The 21269-nt window shown below is 39.9% G+C and overlaps 1 protein-coding gene across 3 annotated transcripts in view; it reads left to right on the top strand.

Annotated features, from left to right (window-relative positions):
* The window catches only part of PAG1 (phosphoprotein membrane anchor with glycosphingolipid microdomains 1), a 167495-nt gene extending 154953 nt beyond the window's left edge, over positions 1–12542 (top strand). For all 3 annotated transcript variants that reach the window (XM_006168928.3, XM_006168929.3, XM_014584337.2), the window contains one exon: positions 7289–12542. In XM_006168928.3, the coding sequence (XP_006168990.1) occupies positions 7289–7657 (369 nt within the window). In that variant the 3' untranslated portion in view covers positions 7658–12542. The remainder of the gene's footprint in view (positions 1–7288) is intronic.
* Positions 12543–21269: the final 8727 nt, after the last annotated feature.

The following is a 21269-nucleotide window of genomic DNA, read 5'->3' as shown; positions in this document are numbered from 1 at the left end:
AGTCCAATGTATATATGCAGATACAGCCCCTCCTACATAGGACTTGGTAAAGTGCTGAAACACAGAGGTAGATACCCACATTGGAAGTTTAAGGAGCCAAAGTGCTTTCCTTAGGTAAGAATGCCCACCCCTTTACTCCCTGCAGAGAATGGACCTGCTATCTGTTCATTTGGTTGCACAAGCCAAAGCCCTGGGCTTCCTCAGATGCAGTCAACTGCCTGGTGCCTTCAACTGCACCTCCAAACTGTTCTTTTGTGCAGTCCTCTTCCTCTTCTTCTCTGTGACCACCCCTCACTAGACCAAGGCAGTCCTTTTCTGCCAGGTCCCTAGGCAGCTCTCTCACCTTTCTCCAGTCTGTTTTCTATACTGTAGACTAGAGACATTCCATTTGGGACAAAAATGGCAAAATATATAGGAGATTTGAAAACAAATCCTTTAAAATAAATCACAACTCCACAAAATTTAAAATTACTTCTCATCTTATTTTTGTTTGTGGTTTTGTGAAATAGGACCTAGTTATAATGATGAATTTTAACATGAAGAGCTGTAATTCACAAACATTCATTTTAGGAAGAAGATTTAAGAAAAATAAACACAGAACATTGTATTCAGTAATTAACGTTAATCCAAGCTGAAACTGAGGTCTGAGCTGCAAGTATCCTTAGCCCAATTTAACAGGATGATAGGGAAAGTATTAATTATAAAGAGAAGAGAAAAGAAAAAGAGAGTATTTATGAGACTATAACAATGATTTATAGAAAGAGTAATAAAAATGAAAGAATTTAAAGAGTGAAAAGCTAAACAGCATGGGAGTTTAAAGAAAAACCTCTATATAAAATGGAAATAGTTTAGATCAGTAAGTAGCGTGGTAGTTGAGGCACTGAACTCCCACATGGCTGACCACAGTTGGAATCCTGGACCTGGTGGCTTGCTTTCTCACTCTCTTTCTCTGTCTCTCTTTGGTAAGCACAGGTGTCCTATATAAAATTATAAAATGATGATAATAAATAAAATTAAATAACTTTTTTCAAAATAGAAATAGTCAAAGAAGACAAATATTCTAAAGGAATATTAGAAGACTTAAAAAGCTTTGGCAAAGATTGAAATGTACAGTAGCACTTCCTGCATGCTATTAGGTTGTCAGGAAAGTCATGACATATTTTTCTGTGCAACAATCCAATAGATTCATTCCAAGAGTCAATGTTCTATCCCATTCTATTTTGAAAGCACTTTTTCTGTTAAAACCTCTAAGGTGATAAGGTTAATTTGACATTCATAAGAATGGTCTGATCGGGACCAGCAGTTAGCATAATGGTTATGTCGCTGAACTCCCATGTAGTCCACCATGGTTCAACTTCCAGACCCGGTGGCTTAAACTCACACCGGGTGCATGTGCGTGCGTGCCCAAGATCCCGAGAGGAGAATGGAGGAGAAGGGATTGCGGCTGGCCTTCCCCCCAAGGGGTGATTTCTCGCTTTCTGTCTCTATGTCTCTCTGTGTCTGTGGCAAGCGCACATGCCCTATAGCAAACACCTCTAAAAAAAAAAAAGAATGGTCCAACCAACATGGCAGGAGTTTTCCAAAGACTACTTCTCTAAGTGTCAATCTTTGTGTAGTCAAAACCTAGCAAAACTGAGCCACCAGCTCGGCGGGTAGTGAAGGTTCTCATGCAAATGACCAGTTAGCATGCAGCAGGCCTGTCTTAACCTTCTGGGGCCAACTGGAAATTTCACATACATAAGTAAGACATGTGGGGGCAGGAAAATGTCCCCAGGCACACGGGAAGCCAAGCATCTGTCAGAAAGCATGACTGTTTCCTGGTTGTTGGAATGAGTCCATTGCTGTAGTAAAAATAAATTTAGGTAATGAGAGATTTATGGTTACTTATTTTCTATTGTATTTCTAACAATACAATAATACATTTGATCTACTGTTACCAAAGACTTAATTCCCTCTTGGTATGAGAGATTTTACAGGTCGAAGAGTGAGACTGAGGAGATGTGCTTGGAAAACAGCCTGCTTTTACCATAGGAAAAATCATCCCATCAATTGCCTTTGAATTTCATTTCTGAGTTGGTTAATTGCAGAGATGAATGTTCCCAACAAAGGGAACTGAGCCCAGGTCTGTAAATGTCATTTTAATCAATAACATGCAACAAGTCAAAAACTCATGAAAAACAATACCCTTACGGATAAGCATATGCCACCCAGCAAAATCCAGCAACCCCTTTGATGCAGGAATCACGGCATAGTCTAATTCAGGGGATCTCACACTTAATGGGCATTGAAATCAGCATGGATTACAGTCTCCCCTCCTCAAGTTTCTGACTCAGGGTTTAGGGGTGGAGACTGAGGACTAGCCTTTCTGATAAATTCCCAGATCCTGCTGCTGCTGGGTTGAATCTCACGTTTTGACAATCACAGGTATAATATATATTTTCTATCTTTTTATAAAGCAGTAGAAATTCTTCAGTGAAACATTCTATGTAAAAATCATATAACACATGGCATTTTGGTCAGGTCCAAGAGGCTCTAGAGCTGCCCACTTTGCATGCTCTCCTGAGACCCCTCAGCACACCCAGAGAGAACTCAGTTTTCATGGAATTAAGCAAATACAACTGATCTATTCATGAAGTTAAAGATAACATGCATATTATTTCCCCCTCATCCTTGGATATGTTCCAAGACCCTCAGTGGACTCCTGAAACCACAGAGAGTACCAAACCTTATATATACAGATTTTTTAAAGAATTATTTATTTAATTATATTTATTTCTTTATGATTATTATTCAGTTCATCAGAGAGAGACAGAAAGAGAAACAGAAAGTGAGAAAGCAAGCCACCAGATTCGGGACTCAAACTGCATTTGGTCATGGGGGAGTCCAGCACCTTAACCACCATGCCACCTGCTGGCCCCTGTATACCAGTTTTGTATAGGACTTGGTAAAGTGCTGAAACACAGAGGTAGATACCCACATTGGAAGTTTAAGGAGCCAAAGTGCTTTCCTTAGGTAAGAATGCCCACCCCTTTACTCCCTGCAGAGAATGGACCTGCTATCTGTTCATTTGGTTGCACAAGCCAAAGCCCTGGGCTTCCTCAGATGCAGTCAACTGCCTGGTGCCTTCAACTGCACCTCCAAACTGTTCTTTTGTGCAGTCCTCTTCCTCTTCTTCTCTGTGACCACCCCTCACTAGACCAAGGCAGTCCTTTTCTGCCAGGTCCCTAGGCAGCTCTCTCACCTTTCTCCAGTCTGTTTTCTATACTGTAGACTAGAGACATTCCATTTGGGACAAAAATGGCAAAATATATAGGAGATTTGAAAACAAATCCTTTAAAATAAATCACAACTCCACAAAATTTAAAATTACTTCTCATCTTATTTTTGTTTGTGGTTTTGTGAAATAGGACCTAGTTATAATGATGAATTTTAACATGAAGAGCTGTAATTCACAAACATTCATTTTAGGAAGAAGATTTAAGAAAAATAAACACAGAACATTGTATTCAGTAATTAACGTTAATCCAAGCTGAAACTGAGGTCTGAGCTGCAAGTATCCTTAGCCCAATTTAACAGGATGATAGGGAAAGTATTAATTATAAAGAGAAGAGAAAAGAAAAAGAGAGTATTTATGAGACTATAACAATGATTTATAGAAAGAGTAATAAAAATGAAAGAATTTAAAGAGTGAAAAGCTAAACAGCATGGGAGTTTAAAGAAAAACCTCTATATAAAATGGAAATAGTTTAGATCAGTAAGTAGCGTGGTAGTTGAGGCACTGAACTCCCACATGGCTGACCACAGTTGGAATCCTGGACCTGGTGGCTTGCTTTCTCACTCTCTTTCTCTGTCTCTCTTTGGTAAGCACAGGTGTCCTATATAAAATTATAAAATGATGATAATAAATAAAATTAAATAACTTTTTTCAAAATAGAAATAGTCAAAGAAGACAAATATTCTAAAGGAATATTAGAAGACTTAAAAAGCTTTGGCAAAGATTGAAATGTACAGTAGCACTTCCTGCATGCTATTAGGTTGTCAGGAAAGTCATGACATATTTTTCTGTGCAACAATCCAATAGATTCATTCCAAGAGTCAATGTTCTATCCCATTCTATTTTGAAAGCACTTTTTCTGTTAAAACCTCTAAGGTGATAAGGTTAATTTGACATTCATAAGAATGGTCTGATCGGGACCAGCAGTTAGCATAATGGTTATGTCGCTGAACTCCCATGTAGTCCACCATGGTTCAACTTCCAGACCCGGTGGCTTAAACTCACACCGGGTGCATGTGCGTGCGTGCCCAAGATCCCGAGAGGAGAATGGAGGAGAAGGGATTGCGGCTGGCCTTCCCCCCCAGGGGCGATTTCTCGCTTTCTGTCTCTATGTCTCTCTGTGTCTGTGGCAAGCGCACATGCCCTATAGCAAACACCTCTAAAAAAAAAAAAGAATGGTCCAACCAACATGGCAGGAGTTTTCCAAAGACTACTTCTCTAAGTGTCAATCTTTGTGTAGTCAAAACCTAGCAAAACTGAGCCACCAGCTCGGCGGGTAGTGAAGGTTCTCATGCAAATGACCAGTTAGCATGCAGCAGGCCTGTCTTAACCTTCTGGGGCCAACTGGAAATTTCACATACATAAGTAAGACATGTGGGGGCAGGAAAATGTCCCCAGGCACACGGGAAGCCAAGCATCTGTCAGAAAGCATGACTGTTTCCTGGTTGTTGGAATGAGTCCATTGCTGTAGTAAAAATAAATTTAGGTAATGAGAGATTTATGGTTACTTATTTTCTATTGTATTTCTAACAATACAATAATACATTTGATCTACTGTTACCAAAGACTTAATTCCCTCTTGGTATGAGAGATTTTACAGGTCGAAGAGTGAGACTGAGGAGATGTGCTTGGAAAACAGCCTGCTTTTACCATAGGAAAAATCATCCCATCAATTGCCTTTGAATTTCATTTCTGAGTTGGTTAATTGCAGAGATGAATGTTCCCAACAAAGGGAACTGAGCCCAGGTCTGTAAATGTCATTTTAATCAATAACATGCAACAAGTCAAAAACTCATGAAAAACAATACCCTTACGGATAAGCATATGCCACCCAGCAAAATCCAGCAACCCCTTTGATGCAGGAATCACGGCATAGTCTAATTCAGGGGATCTCACACTTAATGGGCATTGAAATCAGCATGGATTACAGTCTCCCCTCCTCAAGTTTCTGACTCAGGGTTTAGGGGTGGAGACTGAGGACTAGCCTTTCTGATAAATTCCCAGATCCTGCTGCTGCTGGGTTGAATCTCACGTTTTGACAATCACAGGTATAATATATATTTTCTATCTTTTTATAAAGCAGTAGAAATTCTTCAGTGAAACATTCTATGTAAAAATCATATAACACATGGCATTTTGGTCAGGTCCAAGAGGCTCTAGAGCTGCCCACTTTGCATGCTCTCCTGAGACCCCTCAGCACACCCAGAGAGAACTCAGTTTTCATGGAATTAAGCAAATACAACTGATCTATTCATGAAGTTAAAGATAACATGCATATTATTTCCCCCTCATCCTTGGATATGTTCCAAGACCCTCAGTGGACTCCTGAAACCACAGAGAGTACCAAACCTTATATATACAGATTTTTTAAAGAATTATTTATTTAATTATATTTATTTCTTTATGATTATTATTCAGTTCATCAGAGAGAGACAGAAAGAGAAACAGAAAGTGAGAAAGCAAGCCACCAGATTCGGGACTCAAACTGCATTTGGTCATGGGGGAGTCCAGCACCTTAACCACCATGCCACCTGCTGGCCCCTGTATACCAGTTTTGTATCCATTATCCTAAATACTTCAGATCAGAAGGATTTGAGAGTTTAGATTTTTTTCTGCGGGGGGGGGTGTATTTTGGAATATTTGTACTTCCATAGCGAGTTATCTTAGGAATGGGACCCAAGTCTAAACATAAAATTCATTTACATTTATATATACCTTATACATATAGTCTGAAGGTAATTTTATACATTTTTGTATAGCAGCATCTTTTTCTTTTTTTAAAGAGGTTTTTGCCTTAGGGCATTTGCTCTCACTGGAGAAATAGAGAGACAGACAGACAGACATAGTAAGGAGGAAAGTGAGAAATCACTCCCCAGGGAGGATGGCCATGCCGCAATCTCTACTCCTACATTCTTCTCCTAAGATCTTGGGCAGTCATGCACACTGTGAATTTCAAGTGCCCAGTGTGAGTTTCAAGCCACAAGGTCTGGCACTCCTCCATAGTCCCCCATGTGGGACTCGAGCACTCTAACCACCATGCCACCTGCTGGCCCCTATAGCAGCATCTTAACTGCAGCCTATCACATGGAATCAGGGTGGAATTTTCTCCTTGGGGCTCAAAAGTTTTGGATTTTGGAGCATTTTGGATTTCAGATGTTCAAATTAGGGATTCTCAATCTGTACTGTTTTTTCCTGTACATCCGTACCTATGATAAAGTTTAATTCATCAGTTAGACATCATAAGAGATTATTAATAATAATAATAAAAGAATTATAGCAATGTACTTTAACCATCATATAAATGTGATGTCTCTCTTAATACATCTTTCTGTATCATACTTACCCACGTCTCATGATGCTGTGAGATGATAAATGCCTAGGGGATGAGTTGAAGTGAGGTAAATGACGTAGGCCTCGTGACAGAGTTAGGCCACTGTTGTCCTGACTGTGGAGGAGGAGGAGCATCTGCTTCCAGTGCTCCTGGATCATCGAGCTCTGATGAGCCGTGATGATATTCCAGTCCATGTTTACCATGGATAACCAAGACCACAGAAAGCAAAGCCACAGATGATGCTGCATCATTATTCTTTGGTAATGTATTCCAGAATTAATACATATTAGCAAAGACAAATCTTAAAGGGACACACACATGCCTGAGTGCTAAACATAAGATGTAGCTTGTCACTTAAAAGGGGGAGGGAAAAGTCACAGCTATTTTTCTTTTTTAGAGGTTTTTGCTATAGGGCACGTGCGCTCGCCAGACAGAGAGAGACAGAAAGCGAGAAATTACCCCCCAGGGGGGATGGCCACACCGCAATCCCTTCTCCTCCATTCTCCTCTTGGGATCTTGGGCACACATGCACACGCACCCAGCACCAGTTTTAAGCCACCGGGTCCGGGACGTGAACTGCAGTCGACTACGTGGGAATCCAGCAACATAGCTATTACACTAACTGCTGGTCCCAAGTCACAGCTTTGAAAGTGTGCTTATTTAATTCACCTTTTGTGTCCTAGATCTCAGCCATGTACTCATCAGTGAATAAACCTGGACAGTCAATGAATAAGTCAGGACAGTTGCTTAAAGCACCAGAGTCTACCTACACCTCCATTCAGGGGGTCCCTCAGAGGTCACCCTCTTCTTGTAATGATCTCTATGCCACTGTTAAGGACTTCGAGAAGACGCCAAACAGTGTAAGCACACTGCCAGCAGCAAGGAGGCTCAGCGAGGAGCCAGAGCCCGATTATGAAGCGATACAGACTCTTAACAGAGAAGAGGAAAAGTCCACCCTGGAGACCCACGATCACCCGGGTCTCGTTCCAAAGGAGAACGACTACGAGAGCATCGGGGACTTGCAGCAGTGCAGAGATACCACCAGGCTCTAGCAACCCAGAGGACAACTCCAGGTAGACGGTGGTCAGCAGGTGGGGACGTTTCTTCCATGGAAGGTCAGGATGGACATAAACCTATACTTGATATGCTGCTTTAGTAGGCTGAAGACAATTGGAGATGCTGTGATGTTTTCTCCAGGTTCTGAAACAGTGAGGTACGTTGCTGCACCAGAGGGTGCACCTGCCTCTGGGGGAGATGGGCACACCTGGGCTCGTCTCCATCCTGCACCCTCCACCTCTGTGAATGGCCCGACTGTCAGTGGTTTTATTCTGTTAGGAAGAAAGCCAACTGACCAGGAAAACCTGCTTAAAATACTGCCATTCAGAAGAGCCAGGATTTCCTTCCTCTCTACTGTCTGCTATTGACTTTAAAATGTATGACTTTTTGGTCCCCCGAAGTTGTCTAATTTTATGGTTCTTTCCAAGAAAATTCTCCCCCAAGACTTGGCCTTTGCCTTCCACATACTTATTTTAGGATTGGGAGAAACTGGGGCTGCTGGTTACTGTCCAGCTCACCAGTCCTCCACAAAGAGCCACAGTGTCAGTACCTGGGAATCGAACCCTGCAGGTGAACAGGATTGAACAGGGACATCCCTCGAGTCTCTTAGGACTTTATTCCTTTATATTTGGCACTCGGCATCAGCAGTCTTTCCCCTAACGTACTTGAAGTCAGTTTTAGATGCTTTATTTTATTTTTCTAGTTAAAGTGTTTTCTCTCAACCCCAGTGTTTGGAAATTCTTCATAGCCTTTTCAGTATCTGTAATGGATATTATGGTACTTCTGTATACTTGTTTAAGCCCAGAGCTCATTCCTTCAAAACAGAGAGCCTTAATCTTTATGTTGAGACACAGACCATAAATTTGGCCAGCAGCAATGGCATCTGAAGAGCTGTGGGGTGTGAATGGGTGTTTCCAATGATCTCTGCTGTCCACACCATAGTGTGGGGTTTCCTAAATTAACTGCTACCCTAAGGTAATCCAAGATTAAAATGTAAACATTTATTTTTGTTATATAAATTTATAAGATGTTTTATGTTTAATGCCTAATTTCTAGAAAGTGCCAGGAAAAAAATGTATATTAACTATTTCGATTTTATGTACAATGATTTATACTCATTTTGAAAAGACCACATAAAGCACATAAGCTATATTATAAGTAGTTCTCTTTTTGCTAAGTGTTTAAAACATTGAAGATTTTTAAAGATTCGACTTTTCCATTGGTACTTGGGGCTCCTAGTCCAAATCACCTAGACCACTGGAGAAAGAAGTGGAAATAAATATAATCACTTTTCAGTGGTGCGTGATGGGCAGTACTGAAATATCTGAAGTGGTAACAATGGAAAGAACAAAATATGATGAGGGATGATGGTGAATTATGAACTTCGTAGAAGCATCAGAATTCCATTAAGGTTTAATTATATCCTTAGGAAGACAGTGATGAACTCTGCATTCCGGTCCTTGCCATTGCAGATTGCCTGTTGGAATTTTTTCCCTTCATTTTACAAAACCAAGTGGCTAAAGGAACTCACATTAAGAGCTCAGCCTGGTTTGAATGTAATCATCTCATTAGATCTTATACGACCAATGTTGGAAAACTTGTCTACTTTCATTTTACAAGGTACCTAGTGGAAGTGCTAGTATAAAGACTGAGGTATGGAAATAGACTTCTCCTATGCTGATAAGGGCAAAACAAACAAACAAACAAAGCGGCAATTATGCCACGCCACTATGGCACCTGGGACTTCAAAGAGTTTAGGATCTTGCTGTTTTCCCTTGTTAGGACAAGGAATGCAGTTGGGAGGGTGAAGGATCTTGAAAACTGTGGAGACCAGCCCACCAACATGCGTTTCACCCCATGGCTTTGTGGCTGCCCTTTATTACATTACTGAAATTATGACATGAGCTATGTCAGGGTAAACTGGTTGGTCATCATTATTTTTCAGTCAGCCTAGTCTCTCCCACGAAGATGTCACGTGCATGAGCACGATCATCATTGACTGGAAGATGATAGCAGAACACACTTGGATTAATGAGAAGTTTGACAGGAAAAGGCAAGGCACTACCCCTCTTACTCAGACCGTTCACAAGCACTGCTTGGCTAATGACTTTCACCATTTTCTATGAATGAGTTTGACCCAACAATCTCTCATATCACAGGGTTCCTTTAATACGGGTAAGAACCACGTCACGTATCACACCTAGCATGGTGCATGCTGTGGTAACATCGTTATGGGCACCTTATCTTCCCATAGTTTTATTGCATTTCATGTCTTATTACCAGGTGTGCTCTCTGAAGTGTAAAAACTCTTCTAGAGAGCAGCTCATTATAAATAGCCATGCCATCTCGAAATTTCATGATTGGAATTTCCACCAGAAGTTTTCAAATGTAGTCTATGCAGTATAGCCATAAGATATACACTGAAGTAACTCAATTTGAGAATGAGTGGTAAGAACAAGTTGTGAGAGGAAGTATTTTAAGCGTACTTTCAAAGGAACTCTAAGGCCCTCCAGCAAAAAAACATAAAAGATTAAATAATAGCACAGTCCAGGAAGGATGGGGCAGGGGAAGAGGACTATGCTCTTTAGAGCATTGGGTGCTTTATTGAAGTATGGTTATTGGTGTAGCATCACTGTTTTGACTTTATAGTTCAGGTTTTCATAAATTTCATCCTTTTTACCTTGTTCAAAAATCTCTGCTTAACTCTTTGAGTTGAAAGTTTCATCTGAAGCTAAAGCCTACAGAATTTAAACATATGAAAGATTTAAAGATTTATGCTATGTGTAAAACTGGACTTTGATATCCATATTATGCATCTTGCTAAAATAATCTAAGCCATGTGAAGTTATGTGAAAGGATAAATTTAGGACTCCTTTTGTCCCATAAATCAGAATTGTATCTATCTTGGCTAAAAGAAAGATCTTTGTTTTTATTCAGATATTTTGAAAGTTTAAAGGCATTTTTATGCTGCTTTAAATAGTTCTCAGTTATAGTCAACAGCAGCGTGTAATCTGTTTTAGGAAATCAGACTCTAGAATATTTTCAAATAGGTTTTCTACATATATTGTTTTTTTCAATCCTGAACTAAATTACATTGTTAGCTTTGTTAAAGCTTTTAAGATACCACTATTTGTGGGGAAAAGGTTAATTACTGATTTATCTGCCCTCAAAATCCCAGAATTCTAAATGCGTGCTAAATTAACAATAAATAGCTAACACAAATAACTAAAACATAACCTCAATATATCCCTATATGTATTTGTCTTATTTCAATTTTGTTTTCCTAATTAGAGCCTTTACTTACCTTAATAAACTTACATGTGTATGTAGGTGCGTGTATATATACACATATACATATATGTATATGTGGTTGTCTCTGGCCCTCTCTGGTGCTTAATTAGAATATATTCTCTTAAATTTTGAATATTTACCCTTCTCTTGTGATGAACTCTTGTCATAAAAGCAGAATAAATATGGTCCTCCAATAGTTTCCATGTAGTAATTATAGGAAAACCTCTGCAGTCGCCCTTATTTGTTCTAACTAATACATTCTGATTTTCAATTATGTTCATTATTCTCTTGGCTGCGAAACAGTGGTATCTAAGCTAGCTGTGTTATACATGTGACTCCCTTCACATCCCACTGAGAAGAGGAGATGTAAGGAGGGGTACTTCCCAGGAAGTATTTGAGAAGAGGCTTGGCCTAAAGCAACGAGAGAGAGAGAGAGAGAGAGAGGGTTACCATCCGCTAGGACACTGCCAAGGCAAGGTAGCCTCTTGGATAGCAGCAGCTGCTTAACACATGGGAGCATTCTCTGTCATTCCTCTAAGAATCAAGAGGTTTTACAGAAGAAGCGACAAGCCATGATGTGCAAAGAACTGCTCTGAGATGAAGCCATGGCTGTAATTGCAGAGCCTCAGTTGGAGACTGAAGTAGGATTTTTGTAAATGAGTAAGTGACTTGTCAGTGCTCCTTGTAATAGTTACTATGAGTCCGTGTGAGCGACTCTTCTTCTAAAAGTGTTTATTTCTGGTACTCTGCCAGCTGAGCTGTGACTGCTGGAAGCACCATTGGTACTGATGGTTATTTCCTGGAAATCTTGACAGACTTATTGTACTGTGTAACTGAAAAAGTTTAAGTGTAATGTTTGCTGTTAATAAATGATGGATGTGAAAATAGGAACATGTGTCTATGCTATCAAATATGGCTTTATTTGCTGTGAAATCTAAATTCCTTATCCTGCAGTAGTAGTTTCATACTCTGAATTACATCTGTTCTTAAATGTATTATTCCTGACAGTAGTTGAACACACTTAACTGAAAATGTTTTACTTAAACAGATCAGTCCAGAAACCACAAGAAATTACCATCTTTATCTGAAATTACCAAATTAAATTTAAAAATCATGGTCCAGAAGAGAACAAGCATTTGTGTGTTTTATCCTTCTGCTATTTTTAAATCTATAGTTACGTTTGATCTCTAATATCTGTGAAATATCTCATTGTTTTTCTCCAACTTCTTTTATTTAACTGAGAAATAGTTCAAATTGCCTTAATGTAAGATGAAATGAGAAATACAGTGTAAGTTTTGAATGCAATGTTTTAAAAGCACTCAATTTGGTAATTATTTATCTTACTACAGTAAGTTTTCTTTGTCACTTAAATACTATGGGTATTTTTCAAAAATGTACTGTATTCTGCCTCACATCACCATGGATAATATTGCAAAGATTGACAATTGTCATTTCTCAGACTGCTTTATGTTAAACTGGCACCAGTGAACTGTTTTATTGTTACCTTTTAAATGATTGTGTTGTATTAACATGCCTCATGTCTTCTGGGAAAGTTTGAAATATATCGCTGAGCAAACAAAAGTCTACAAATAGGAATTGGTATTTCATTGTTCAGGCATTTTTTTCCCTCATAAAAATGGTTACCCCAAAAGTGATCTACTGTCACTGGCTATGATCAATTAGTTGTAAACACCACTGTGCACAATATTAACAGAGGCCTACAAACATTAACAGACTATTGATAGTGGGATGCTACCTCCAGTCCCAGGCGTAGTATCTTTATTATATATACTAAGCCTTCTTATCTCTGTTAAGGTACATTTTCTGGCTGTTCTCCTTCTGAGACACAGACCTTCCTTTCCAATCACCAATCTAAAAATTGTAAAATCCACCCGTAACTGAGAAGCCCCAACTTCCAGATGTCCTGCCCTTTTGAGCCAAACCAGTGGAAAAACTCTTTACGCTAAATTACAAACTTACATTCTATTTTTTTTTTGACGAGGTTTTGAGAGAGCCAGAAAGTGAGAAATCACCCTCCCCCCCCAGGGGGGATGGCCATGCTGCAATCCCTTCTCCTCTATTCTCCTCTCAAAATCTTGGGCACATACGCACACGTGTCCAGCATGAGTTTAAGCCACCAGGTCCAGGACTCAAACCGCGGTCGACTACATGGGAGGCCAGCGACATAGCCATTATGCCAACTGCTGGTCTCAAAATTCTTAACCCTTTTATCTGAGTTCCCTGAGAAAGACTTGCTTGCCTTTCTCCGGGCTGGTTACCAAACTTTGTGCTTGATAATAAATCACATTAATTATTATTTTTTAAATGACCTATTGTCTATTGGGTGGCTCTGAGCAATTTTAAAACTCCCCTTACTCAAAAATATTATAAAATGATTCATGACACTCAGTGCATTTTTATTCATTGCTTCAATTGGTAATGGTCCAATTGTCCAAGTCATACAAGAGAAAGTTGCCTTCCCTATTCAGAATTTTAAAACCTTAGTTTTAAATCCAAAAATCTCAGTGAACTCAACATCCTGGTCTGTGTCTCTAGTGAGGGAACAGCCTAACTGACCAGCATGTTAAAGGGAGATTCCTAAACCACATCAGACCAGGTGTTACTGAAAAGTGGAGGAAGCTGACTATTTTGGGACAAAAAGATCTTTCTTGTAAGATTTTTGCTTTTGCTTGCTTGTTTGTTTGTTTGTTAGATTTTTTTGCCATATGGCAGATGAACTTGCTGGAGAGAGAGATATAGAGAGGGAAAGCAAAAAAACACCCCCCAGGGGGGATGGTCACACCGCAATCCCTTCTCCTCCATTCTCCTCTTGGGATCTTGGGCATGCATGCATACACCTGGCATGATTTTCAAGTCAATGGAGCCAAAACTTGACCCATGGAGTTGGTCATGTGGGATCCAATGCGTTAACTACCATACCACTTGCTAGGCCAGAATTCATCTTTTGTAAAATGAATCGAGGGTAAAATGTTTTAGCCATGGGACTGTAACATGTCCTTTCCTACTAGAAAATAGTGCTTATAAATTTTAACAGTTATAACTGGTTAACTCTATACCCCCAAGTCTGAAGGAAACCAAGAATGTTCAAGTATCTAAATATGGACTTAATAGATTCTAAAAATCCCTTGGTCTTTCAAGTATGTAAATACTAGCATGGGCAAGAGTGTGACAGAGCAGCTGTGTTTCTCATTTTCTATGTTAAGAAACCAGAATGTGTTTAGTTTTGATTCATTTATTACATGAGCAAAAGAGACAGTCAGAAACACCGAGAGGCAGGCATCCCCAACAGGGTCTTCACCCAGTTTTAGCACCTCATGAACCCACTCGCACTCACTTCTCCCCACGGATGTTTCTGCATTCAGATTCAGAACTTACCCACATGGGTCAGCCGCTGGAGTGCTGCATTACTGCTACACCACCCTCTGACCCCTTAGTTTGGATTTTTTTAAGCTTCACTGTAAGTATCAGAGTTAATTCTTTAAATATACTATTATATATTTTTCTCTCAGAATTATCAGAATATCTGCTCATTCTCTTATGCATTTTTTAATTAAAAAAATTTAAATAGAGAGTTTTTGCTATAGAGCACATGTGCTCGCCAGAAAGACAGAGAAAGACAGAGAGACAGAAAGTGAGAAATCACTCCCCAAGGGGGGATGGCAATGCCACAATCCCTTTTCCTCCATTCTCCTCTTGGGATCTTGGGCATGCATGCACACGTGCCTGACGTAAGTTTAAGCTACCGTAACCAGGACTTGAACCACGGTCGACTACATGGGAGTCAAGCGACATAGCCATTACGCCATCTGTTGGTCCCCTTCTTAGACCTTTTTCAAAACCCACTGAGTGCAGCAGTTAGCTACCCTAAAGAGGAGAGCTAAGGCTAAGAGCCTATCAGAACTATTAGGTCATCAGGAAAGTCATGATGTATTTTTCTGTGTTTTACTGTACAAAAATGCATCATGACTTTTCCAACAACCCAAAATGTTGCTGTCATGTCCTAATCTGGTTTCGTTTAGTTTGGTTTTTACACTCAACAGACTGAGTTTAAAACTGTTGAGTTTAAACTGTTCGCTTTTTTTTATTATTATTATTTTTTAAGGAGACCTTGTTTTAACCTTTAGCTTTCCATTTAGGAAGTGAAGACTTCCCTAAAAGAAGATAGCAAGTACCCTTCCCTAGGGGAAGAGACTGCAACCAAAACCCACGGTCTATAGTTAAAGGATCTGAACATTCCTTTAGCACCATTCTATGTATTTTTAATGTAAAACCCCTAGGCGGGCCTAACTAGACATTCATGACCTATCCTTAAGCTTACTTTCTCTTTTGTACATTTATGTTTTGAATACAGGCTGTTCTTGTTTTTCCTGGAGCCATGCCAGAACCTTAATTCCTATGTGCTATCCCTCGACCGCCTACCAGTGACCTGGAAAATGGCACTGCCCTTAGCACTGCATGTCTCTTGGGAGGAACAATGTGAGAAATGTCCAGAAAGCTAAATTTTATGTTTAACTCAACCAGTGTTTGAGAGCTTTCTGTATGCTTCAGCTGTTGATACTTCTTTTTAAAACCTAATCCTTTTCCCCCTAAGTACCAACTATCTATGGGACTCTGCACAGGGAGAAAGGGTAGGGATTAGAAGTGAAATTTAAACTAACTGATACAGCAAGGCTTCCTGCCATTGGGTGTGGTCTTCATTCATTATTGCATTGCTTATAAGAATATCATTACAGAATATTAAGGTTTATTAACTTAGGAGTCCAGTGGCTGGGAAGTCCAAAGACATTACAGAGTAGACAAAGCAGAACTTTGGGCTGAGCGGGGGGTATGATCTCTATCCACGCTAACTAGCTCTGCCTACTTCATTTCCTTTCCTTATAAACACGCCAGAACCCAGGGGGCTTCCAACTTAATGACCTTATCACACCCGAAGACCCAACTGTGAGGTTCTATGAAAGGGTTAAGTTTTTATTCAACACCTGTATAATACAACCAAGTCTCAATGAACTTTAGGGAGCTATCGGTTGCCACCAACTGAGACCAAATCTTGAAACATGAATCTTTGGGAGATGAACTATTATCTAAATCATAACTTGTGTCTCTCTGGAAAATTAGTATTTTAACTCCCTTTCTACTGCTCTGAGTCTCTTAAGAAATAAAAAATTAAATGCATGCACATGAGAAAAAATTTTTCAGAGATTTAGCTTATAGTTTAGATATTTTCTTTTTAAACTCAGGAATAAATCTGATTTGTGGATAACATAATAGAACTCCTAAAACTATTCATTTGTAGGTGACTACAGTATCCTTTTAAATATGTTTCTAAAGACTTCTAACTTTGCTTTAACTGGAAAAATAAACTCCTGTTAAAAAATACTTCCATAAGCTCTTTCTAGAAGAATATAGCACCAGTCAACAATCTATCCCAGAGTGTGTGTGTTTTCTGCCTACAGTGTTTCAACCATTTTTATGGGAGAAAAAAAAATACACTTTTTATTTCTTGGAAAAGTGAATCGAGATGTTGAATTCTCAAATGAAATCATTTAAACTAAAGAGAAGCATTGGTCTTGGAGAGAAGAGCACGGGGCTGTCATCCCTGTTCCAGCACTGACTTTACTATGTGACCTCAAGCAAATGATTTAACTTCTCTGTGCCTCAGTTTCTCCATATGAAAATGGGGATAATGATACCAACCATTGCCTACCTCATAGAGATGTTATGGGGACAAATAAGATGATATAGATAAGCATGAATGCTTTGAACTCTTCGGAAGAAAGGTGCTATATACATTGAAGTTGTGTTGATTCAATTAATTATGATTAGGGCTTAAATAACAGCAATACTATTAGTCATGTTAAGAATGTTTCGATTTGACATGTATTCCCAATTCTCTTCTATGGCCAGATCTTGCTCATCCATCCAATAGTGGTACTTAAAGAACTTAAATGTGTATTTGTTTCTGTGTGTCTCTGCTGGTACTATTTCAATTCTGACTATTCAGAAAAGGCTGGAATTTAACTTGTAATATGTTATAGTTTACATGTAATGAACTTTACTCAAGCTGTATATAAAAGTAGAATTACATGTAAATAGCAGGTACATTGTAATTAAAGGCACTTATTAAATTGTCTTTGTTCTTTTTTTAATTGTAATAAAAGTCAGTTTTATATAAAAGCTGTTAACATTCATTTGGTATTTGGAAAGGTCAGAAAGGATGAATTTCTATATCCTGTTCGTAGGCAGAATTGGGGGATTCCATCAGTCAACTCACTACCTAACAGGAAGGAGGAGAAAAATATGATAATCAGAGTAAACAGCGTAGTGCTCAGGGTCAACAAAACTGCAGGAAGGCACGTGAGTTTGAACCCAGCTGCAAGATAACTTTGAGGAAGCTACCTGACTTCTCTGCACCCATTTCCACATTAGGAAATGGAGGATAATAGTCTAGAACCTACTAAGAGTTGTTGTAGGGATTAACCGAGGTTCCTGGTAAACAAAGAACATGGTACCTGGCAGATGCTCACTGCTAACTGCTCTATAAATGCTAACAGACCATCTTCACAACTAGCCTGGGAAACGTTTGATGGCATCACCCACATGTGCCAGACATGCCTATGAAGATTTGCAAACCAAAAGCAAATAGTGTCCCAGGTGGTGAAGAAAACCCATCTGCTTGTTGTCTAAAAGGAGTGCAACCACAACAAGAAGGCGCAGAGCAATTGGTTTTCATCAGCATCTGACCCTGGCTGCCCCTTCCTGACCACTCAAGACTGGCCTTAGGGCCAAAAGGAAGCAGTGAGGGTTTTCTCTGACCGCCCCCTTTCTCAGTCTCTGCCCCTTAAGTCCAGGACACCCCACAACCCACAGATTGCCTCTTATAAGACCACCCCACAACTCAGCCTTCTTTTCTAATCCTTGTCCCTTCTAATTCTTTCTAGCCCACCTCATCTGGGTAATTATCAATACTTTCCCTGTTCCTTATTTTTCCAGGGCTGCTCTGCTGATTTCTAATCAACTAATTTCTGCCCAGGAAGGGAATTAACACCACCATTCCCCTTACTCCAAGAATTGTTCAGAGTCTAAGGACTTGCTGCTTTTAAAATTCAACCCAAAGTATGCTTCACTTTCATGGTGGGCATTGCAAATTCAGGAGGGGCTGTTGGGAGTATTTGGAGGTGGAGAAGGCAGAGGGGGGAGCAAAGCTCTCTGCAGCCCACAGGTTATATCCACAAATGCCTGCTGAGCCCTCACAGAGGCCAGGCTCCCCGTGTCAAGGGGTCTCAGCTCACTTTAGGACTTGACTTTCTTGCTCGTGAAATAAACCAATAATAGCAACCTGGAAACAGGTCTGGGAAGAACTTGCTTACCTTGTTTCAAATCCTGACCTCATTTCTCACCATGTGGGCAACTTCCTCTCCTCTCCTCTCCCAAAGCTGGTAGTCCCAATTCCATTCTGTATGTGAAGGCTCAGTGCTAACCAAAGTGTAGTTTAGTGTCTTTGGAGCACAGATCCAGCCACCTGGGCTACTTGGGGAAATTTAAGCTCCAGAGTTCAGTAGGTATTTTGTCCCCTGTAGAATGGAGTGACCATTAAGTCATCCGAGAATAGAAATTCAACAAGTATTCATTGGGGGAAGTGGAGAATTCTGATACCCTAGTTAAAGCAAACCAGTAAACCAAACATATTCCACCCTTTTATGTCTTTGTTTAAAAAAATAAAAGAAGGAGTGTCATGGTCCACCAGCAAACATGTAAATACAGTCTGTACTTTGCTTCTTTTATTTAGTATTATTATTTTAGAGAGATTTTTTGCTATAGGGCATGAGTGCTGACTGGAGAGACAGTGATAGAGAGAGAAAAATGAGAAACCACCCACAAGGGGCATGAACAATCCCTTCTTCATTCTCCTCTCTGGATTTCAGGCATGCATTCACATGAATCCAGCATGAGTTTCAAGCCACCAGGTTAAGAATTGAACATGGTTGGCCATGTGAGAGTCCAGTACCTTAACCACTATGCCTCCTGCTGGCCCTAACTTATTTTCATTATTAAATGATGATTTAGGACCTTACTACTCCTTTAAGTCCACCATTCTGAATATTCGCTCTCATCCTAGATAGTTCTTAAATCACAATTTCAAGTCTAGACCTTGGGTGCTCACACACCAACTGTCTACCAAGCCTCACATCTGTTTCCACAGGGTGTCCATCTGCGTGTCCCGATGGCAGCTCCCATCCTTCTGGAGTGGAATCGTCTTTCTGAGCTGTCTCATTTGCCCTGTGGGGAACATCTGAGCTTTGAAGTATCTCTTATGACCTACGCTACAGTTCCCTGTACACAGCAAGCACTAAGTAAATGTTTGATTTGTTTTGAATTCTCACAGCTCTCTAGCATCCATAGTCCCCTAAGCCTATCTTGAACTAGTGTTTTCCAAGTCTTAGAATTTTATGCTTGAGCTTCTCTATTGACTGTGAACTTCTGAAGCAATGGCAGGGTAACAAGATAGGAATGTTCTCCAACTTAAACAACCCACACCCCCCCAAAAAAAAAAAGTGGCAAGGGAGAGGCAGGCAGGCATCTGAAATGCAGCAAAACGACATCACAACCTGGCACAGTGGTTTTCTGAAAAAAACACACGTGCTTCAAAGCAGACAGCTTCCAGTGCTCGGGCCCAAAAGGAAAAAAAAAAGAAGAAGAAGAATATTAAGTCATTACAACATCAGAGTGGAAAAACTTGTTAACAGGAAAACAAAAGAAACCACAGATAAATCTTTAATTGATTCATTCTATAAATATTTACTGAGCAATTACCACATGGCAGCTGCCAAAAGACAGTGACAGAAGAAAGAACACCTGCTTCCTTGGTGCTCACATTCTAATGAACTTACCACCTACCATTGGTGTGCCATTTCAATTCTCAGGGTATTCAAGTACCATGATCTCTCAGCTGATTGTACCAAGTCTCTGGAAATCCACTTAACGTAGAGGAATCTGGAAAGACCTCTGTGAGCAGGTTACAGTTAATGTGAGACAAAGATTCAACCAGAGAAAGCACTCCAGGTATGGAGGGCAGCCAGCATCAAAACTCCAAGTCAGGAAAACCCAGATGTTCTCATAAGTGTATCCGTACATCAGTACAGGGTCAGTCTGCCCAGCCTCCAAGATGTCTTTCTCTTCACCGTTCTTGTCCTTGCCCAACCAGTTAGCACCCCTGACTTCTCTCCTGAGGAACGGAGCACATTTCAAATCAACCTTCCATACTATGCCCAGAATTAACCCTCTAAAAACCAAGCAAGCCCGTTTGGTTCAGGAGATGAGGACAGATGATGCAATACAGTCATTATTAAGCACCTTTTATTTCCCAGGCACTGTCCTAGATTCTGAGGGTACAGCAGTAACTAAAATCGGCTAAGTTTCTATTCCAGTGAGGCTTACATCCTAGTAGAGAAAAAAATGATTTATCAAAACAAATCTGACATTGTAAGTGTAATGAGTAAAAAAATATGGAATACATAAAATAAAATGGTGATGAAATAGAGAGTGCCTTGATCTGTGTGGGGCACAAAGCATGATGCCTTTTCTACCAGATGATGAGGGAAGCCCCGAATGACCTAGAACAGCTTAGAAAACTGGGGAAGCAAAGCATTTCAAGAGAAAATAGCAAGCACTAAGGCCATGGGAGGAAAGAACACTGCTCACACCAGAGTCCACAGCCATGGAGGGTGGAACAAAGGGAAGACGTGAAGCATAGGCAGCGACAGGATCCCATACGAAAGGAATCGTGTGGTGATTCTAGGAGCAAAGAGAAGCCATTGAAATATCTTAAACAGGGGTCTGAAAACAAACAACTAGCTTTCCATATGAAAAATAACATAAAATTGGATTCCCAACTTCTATAAATGGAAATAAATTTCAGTGAAAGAGATAATCATGAAGGACAGTCATAAGAATAGCTGTAATAATACAAGCTTACTATTCATGAAGCATTATTCTACATGTGTTTAAATTAAAAATATATGTTATTTAAAAGACGTTTTATATACTTACATATGCTCATATATTTTATATATATTTATAAAATGCATATATGCATATTAGAAACATTAATAAAGGAGGGAAGGATAATTGGGTAGGTGAGTAGCATTTATGTGAACTGATTTACCCAGCTCTATCATATGTGCTAGTAATAGACATTTCAGACAGACTGTCCCAACCCCTGGAGACTGCAGCCTTGCAGGCAATGCAGGCAGCATTTGCTGGTATAATGGCCTCCATCTGAGGTGCTTGGAGTTTGTC

The sequence above is a fragment of the Tupaia chinensis genome, unplaced genomic scaffold (genome assembly GCF_000334495.1).
Source record: "Tupaia chinensis unplaced genomic scaffold, TupChi_1.0 Scaffold146445_1, whole genome shotgun sequence".
Taxonomy (NCBI): Eukaryota; Metazoa; Chordata; class Mammalia; order Scandentia; family Tupaiidae; genus Tupaia; species Tupaia belangeri.
Note: the sequence above shows the minus strand (reverse complement) of the source record. Positions and strands in the feature narration are given on the sequence as shown.